Below are 5,971 nucleotides of genomic sequence, written 5' to 3'. Positions count from 1 at the left end.
TTTTCACCCCTCTCCTTGACTCCGCGCATGCACAACGCACCCCGTCGCATCATCGCCGCGGCGGTGACGCTGCTGCTGCTGTGTGTAGTGCACTTCACGCAGGAGGCGCGTGCCGTCACAGCGAATGACTTCACGGCGGAGCAGCGGACCCACACGGCGAGGTTTCTCAAGGAGTTCCTGAGCGGCGCAACGGAGCTGCAGTGGGAGTGGACTGGGCCGGACTTCTGTGGGTGGTCCGGTGTGAGCTGCCCAGATGCCGCAACTGTAATTGTGGACTTGTCTGGAAAGTCGCTGGGTTCCGCTGTGACGCTGCCGGAGCTGAGTGGGGACGTGGACGGCTCTGAGGTGATGGTGCGCCAACTTTATGTGGCCAACCAGGGTTCGTTGCTGAGAGGTACGCTGCCGGAGAGCTGGTCGCGCCTGACGCAGCTGCGAGTTGTGGACCTGCAGGGTAATGATCTGCATGGCATTCTGCCTCCGACATGGGGTAGCATGTCTTCGGTGTCGGAGTTGTACCTGAATCGTAACCGATTGAGTGGGTCATTGCCGGCTGCGTGGTCGAGCATGAGGATGGCGGTGACATTGGCACTGTACGGCAACTCGCTTAATGGGACGCTGCCGGCAGCGTGGGCGGAGATGCGCCGTATTGAGACGCTCAATTTGTGGAAAAATCGTCTCTCCGGCACGTTGCCTGCGAAATGGGGTAGGATGGGGAGTATTCAATCGTTAATACTCGGTGGTAACAGGCTATCGGGCACGTTGCCTGCTGGGTGGGGTAACATGAGCTCTATGTTGCTGCTTTCGCTCGCGCACAACGATCTGAGCGGCTCGCTGCCTCCGCAGTGGGGCTCGCTGCCGGCAGGGGCATCCCTATTTCTGAGTGGCAACCTGCTGTGCGGGTGCGTGCCTGCGTCGTGGTCTGCACTGGATGTGGAGGCGGACGATGTGCTGACGGCGTCCACCTGCGCGACCGCGAACGCCTGCGGCTCTGGTGGAGGTGTGCTGAGCGTGGCGCAGTTGAACACGCTGATGTTCCTTCGGAGTTTCTCCACGCAGTCCACCGAGCTGCAGTCGGCGTGGACTAGGACGGACTTCTGTGGGTGGCGCGGTGTGAGCTGCCCAGATGCCGCAACTGTAATTGTGGACTTGTCTGGAAAGTCGCTGGGTTCCGCTGTGACGCTGCCGGAGCTGAGTGACGCCGTGGACGGCTCGCAGGTGATGGTGCGGGAGCTGCGCGTGGCGAACCACGGCTCTTTGCTGACGGGGACGCTGCCCGCGAGCTGGTCGCGCCTGACGCAGCTGCGAGTGCTGGACCTGCAGGGTAATGATCTGCATGGCATTCTGCCTCCGACATGGGGTAGCATGTCTTCGGTGTCGGAGTTGTACCTGAATCGTAACCGATTGAGTGGGTCATTGCCGGCTGCGTGGTCGAGCATGAGGATGGCGGTGACATTGGCACTGTACGGCAACTCGCTTAATGGGACGCTGCCGGCAGCGTGGGCGGAGATGCGCCGTATTGAGACGCTCAATTTGTGGAAAAATCGTCTCTCCGGCACGCTGCCTGCGAAATGGGGTAGGATGGGGAGTATTCAATCGTTAATACTCGGTGGTAACAGGCTATCGGGCACGTTGCCTGCTGGGTGGGGTAACATGAGCTCTATGTTGCTGCTTTCGCTCGCGCACAACCATCTGAGCGGCTCGCTGCCTCCGCAGTGGGGCTCGCTGCCGGCAGGGGCATCCCTATTTCTGAGTGGCAACCTGCTGTGCGGGTGCGTGCCTGCGTCGTGGTCTGCACTGGATGTGGAGGCGGACGATGTGCTGACGGCGTCCACCTGCGCAACCGCGAATGCCTGCGGCTCTGGTGGAGGTGTGCTGAGCGTGGCGCAGTTGAACACGCTGATGTTCCTTCGGAGTTTCTCCACGCAGTCCACCGAGCTGCAGTCGGCGTGGACTAGGACGGACTTCTGTGGGTGGCGCGGTGTGAGCTGCCCAGATGCCGCAACTGTAATTGTGGACTTGTCTGGAAAGTCGCTGGGTTCCGCTGTGACGCTGCCGGAGCTGAGTGACGACGTGGACGGCGCGCAGGTGATGGTGCGGGAGCTGCGCGTGGCGAACCACGGCTCTTTGCTGACGGGGACGCTGCCGGAGAGCTGGTCGCGCCTGACGCAGGTGCGTCTGATAGACCTCCAAGGAAACGGCCTGCGTGGAACTTTGCCTGGTTCATGGGTCAATATCACAGCCTTGTCAAAGGTAGACCTGAGTCGTAACCGCTTGAGTGGAGCACTGCCTCCTGCGTGGTCGGAGATGAGAGGTTTACAGACAGTAATACTATACGGGAACAAGCTGAGCGGCACACTGCCGGTGTCATGGGCGAATCTGAAGTCCTTAGAGGTTCTGAACTTGTCGAAGAACAGACTGTGGGGCACATTGCCTCCGGAATGGAAGAGAATGAGGGCGATAAGGACGTTAGCACTCAGCAAGAATGTGCTCTCAGGCCGTTTGCCTGCGGAGTGGAGCGGGTTAGAGAGGCTGAAGAGTCTGATGCTCGGGCGTAATGCGTTGTCCGGCACGCTGCCTCCGGAGTGGGAAGGCCTTGGTTCACTGTCACTGCTGTCCCTTTCTATGAACCACCTGAGTGGCTCGTTGCCTGTGTCGTGGGGCTCGCTGCGCGTGAGAGCGTCACTATATCTAAATGGGAACGCTCTGTGCGGTTGCGTGCCTGCGTCGTGGTCTGCGCTAGAGGTGGAGGCGGAGGACGCGATGACGGTATCGAGCTGTGCGGCTATCAATCCCTGCCGCGGCTCTGGAGTGCTGAGCGTGGCGCAGACTAGCACGCTGAAGTTTCTCCGGAGCTTCACCATGAGATTCCCTGAGCTGCAGTCTGCGTGCACGGGGACGGACTTCTGTGGGTGGCGCGGTGTGACCTGCGTGGACGACACCACGGTGAACGTGGATCTCTCTGGGGAGACGCTGGAGTCCGCTGTGGAGTTGCCGGAGCTTGGCGACGAAGTGGACGGCTCGCAGGTGATGGTGCGGGAGCTGCGCGTGGCGAACCACGGCTCTTTGCTGAGAGGGACGCTGCCGGAGAGCTGGGCGCGCCTCACACAGCTGGAAGCGATAGACTTGCAGGGCAACGAGCTGCATGGCTGCCTGCCAGCGTCGTGGGGAGGCATGACGAGGCTCTCGGAGGTTTACCTGCAAAGCAACCGCCTGAGTGGGGCGCTGCCGTCTCTATGGTCGAGCTTGGGGTCGCTTAGGACGCTGGCGCTGTCCGCGAACTCACTCACCGGGACACTCCCAGCGTCGTGGGCTGGCATGCGTTCCCTGCAGACGCTGAACCTGTGGAATAACGGGCTCTCCGGCACGCTGCCTGTGGAGTGGGGTAGGCTGAAGACGCTCACCACTTTGGTGCTCGATACGAATGCGCTCTCCGGCACTGTGCCTGCGCACTGGAGCGGTATGACGAATGCCACAAGTCTCATGCTGGGGAGAAATGCGCTGTCCGGCACGCTGCCTGTGGAGTGGGGCAGCATGAGGTCATTGTCGTTGATCGCACTCCTGTTCAACGATCTGAGCGGCCCACTGCCTGTGGAGTGGGGCTCGTTACCTGCAGGGGCATCGATATTTCTGCAGGGCAACGAGCTATGTGGGTGCGTGCCTGCCTCGTGGTCCTCGCTGCTGGTGAATGTCAACGGTGTGGGGAGCTCGTCAAGCTGTGCGACCGCAAACGCCTGCGGCTCTGGTGGAGGTGTGCTGAGCGTGGCGCAGTTGAACACACTGAAGTTCCTTCGGAGCTTCACCATGAGATTCCCTGAGCTGCAGTCTGCGTGGACTGGGACGGACTTCTGTGGGTGGCGCGGTGTGACCTGCGTGGACGACACCACGGTGAACGTGGATCTCTCTGGGGAGACGCTGGAGTCCGCTGTGGAGTTGCCGGAGCTGAGCGACGAGGTGGACGGCTCGCAGGTGATGGTGCGGGAGCTGCGCGTGGCGAACCACGGCTCTTTGCTGAGAGGGACGCTGCCGGAGAGCTGGGCTCGCCTCACACAGATGGACTTACTGGACCTGCATGGGAACGCGCTTTCTGGCACTCTTCCCTCTGCGTGGGGCAGCATGACTGCATTGAGGTCACTGTACATGGACGAAAATAAGCTAACGGGACCTCTACCGCCTGAGTGGGCGTCCATGAAGTGGCTCAGAACCATCCTGATAGGGGAGAACCTCTTATCGGGCCCGCTGCCGGCTTCTTGGGGGGTCATGCGGTTACTCGAGAGGCTTGATGCGGAGAGAAACTCAATCTCCGGTACCCTGCCCGCGGAGTGGAGCGGGTTAGAGGGGCTGAACAATCTGATGCTCGGGCGTAATGCGTTGTCCGGCACGCTGCCTCCGGAGTGGGGAGGCCTTGGTTCACTGTCACTGCTGTCCCTTTCTATGAACCACCTGAGTGGCTCGTTGCCGGTGTCGTGGGGCTCGCTGCGCGCGAGAGCGTCACTATATCTAAATGGGAACGCTCTGTGCGGGTGCGTGCCTGCGTCGTGGTCTGCGCTAGAGGTGGAGGCGGAGGACGCGATGACGGTATCGAGCTGTGCGGTTATCAATCCCTGCCGCGGCTCTGGAGTGCTGAGCGTGGCGCAGTCGAACACGCTGAAGTTCCTTCGGAGCTTCACCATGAGATTCCCTGAGCTGCAGTCTGCGTGGACTGGGACGGACTTCTGTGGGTGGCGCGGTGTGACCTGCGTGGACGCCACCACGGTGAACGTGGATATTTCTGGGGAGACGCTGGAGTCCGCTGTGGAGTTGCCGGAGCTTGGCGACGACGTGGACGGCTCGCAGGTGATGGTGCGGGAGCTGCGCGTGGCGAACCACGGCTCTTTGCTGACAGGGACGCTGCCGGCGAGCTGGTCGCGCCTGACGCAGTTGCGTCTGATAGACACCGAAGCCAACGACCGCATCGGAGCACTTTGGAATGTTTAGCTCGATGAAAAACGGTCTTTTTCTTTCAGCTGGTTCTTTCTCAGCGTAGGCCAATCAGCGCAGGGTGGAACGCAAGGCGTATTCGTATGGCGGCTCGCCACACGTGTGTGTGTGTGTGTGTGTGTGTGTGTGTGTGTGGATGACTTGTGTTTTTTGTCTCTCCCCCCACCTCCCTCATCCCCGAAGGGGACTTTGAACTTTGTGGGAGCAGAGTCTGTCCTCCTGTATCTCAGGGACTTGGCAGTCTTGTGGGTGCAGCTCGGTGTTTTCAGAGGCTCTGTGAGTGTCACTGCCGCTTTGCTTGGCATCTTTGTGTATCGTCGGCGCCCAGCCGCTCCGGCAGTCACTCACGAAGAAGAGTGGGAGGGAGGAAGTCATGGTGCTGTTCACGAGCGGCAGGACGACGCATGAGGCCATGCCGCCAACACGACAGAGTAAGGCAGGTGCAGGGCTTGGTGCGAAATAGAAGGGAGGCAATCGCAACGGATGGTGTCCAGGCATATAGCCACGCACCACCTCGTCTTTTCTGCTTTCGTGTTCTGTTCACTGTAGGTCTTATGGCGAGGGTTATTTGTGCAGTGCTGGTCTCACCCTTTTTTCTTTCAGCCTCTCCCCCCCCTCCCCTCCCCCCTCATCATCACGTCTCTCGCCTCGTGAGTGTTGTACTGCAGGGATCTCTGCGCTGCAGTGTGTTCCCCTCGTCTCTCCTCTCCCTCCCTCCGTCGCATTCCCCCCCGTTCTGGACTTCGACTCATGAGCTCTGTTTTCTTCGCCGGATGACACGAGGACACACGTGCGTCGGAGCGTGTGTGTGTGTGTGTGGAGTACTCCTGTCTTGGTGTGTGCGGGTGTCTGTGTGTGGGAGCAGATATGTGTATACGTCGCGGCGGTGTACCTGCGTCGCGGAGCTCTGCGCTCACTCGCGTCGTGGTGCAGAAGACGTACGTGGTAGCGGATGTCAGTCCCCACCCCGCTCCCACAACACACACACGTACAC

The 5,971-nt window shown here is 60.7% G+C and overlaps 1 protein-coding gene across 1 annotated transcript; it reads left to right on the top strand.

Annotated features, from left to right (window-relative positions):
• Positions 1 to 348: 348 nt before the first annotated feature.
• Positions 349 to 4,974, top strand: JKF63_03872 (uncharacterized protein; the record flags this gene model as incomplete). Its single annotated transcript, XM_067899869.1, has 2 exons — positions 349 to 739; positions 884 to 4,974. 2 exons carry the CDS (start codon positions 349 to 351, stop codon positions 4,972 to 4,974), a joined length of 4,482 nt encoding a protein of 1,493 aa, XP_067755075.1.
• Between the last annotated feature and the right edge of the window lie 997 nt (positions 4,975 to 5,971).

This window comes from Porcisia hertigi, chromosome 31 (assembly GCF_017918235.1).
Source record: "Porcisia hertigi strain C119 chromosome 31, whole genome shotgun sequence".
NCBI classification, from domain to species: Eukaryota; Euglenozoa; class Kinetoplastea; order Trypanosomatida; family Trypanosomatidae; genus Porcisia; species Porcisia hertigi.
This window is presented reverse-complemented; position numbering and strand designations above follow the sequence as displayed.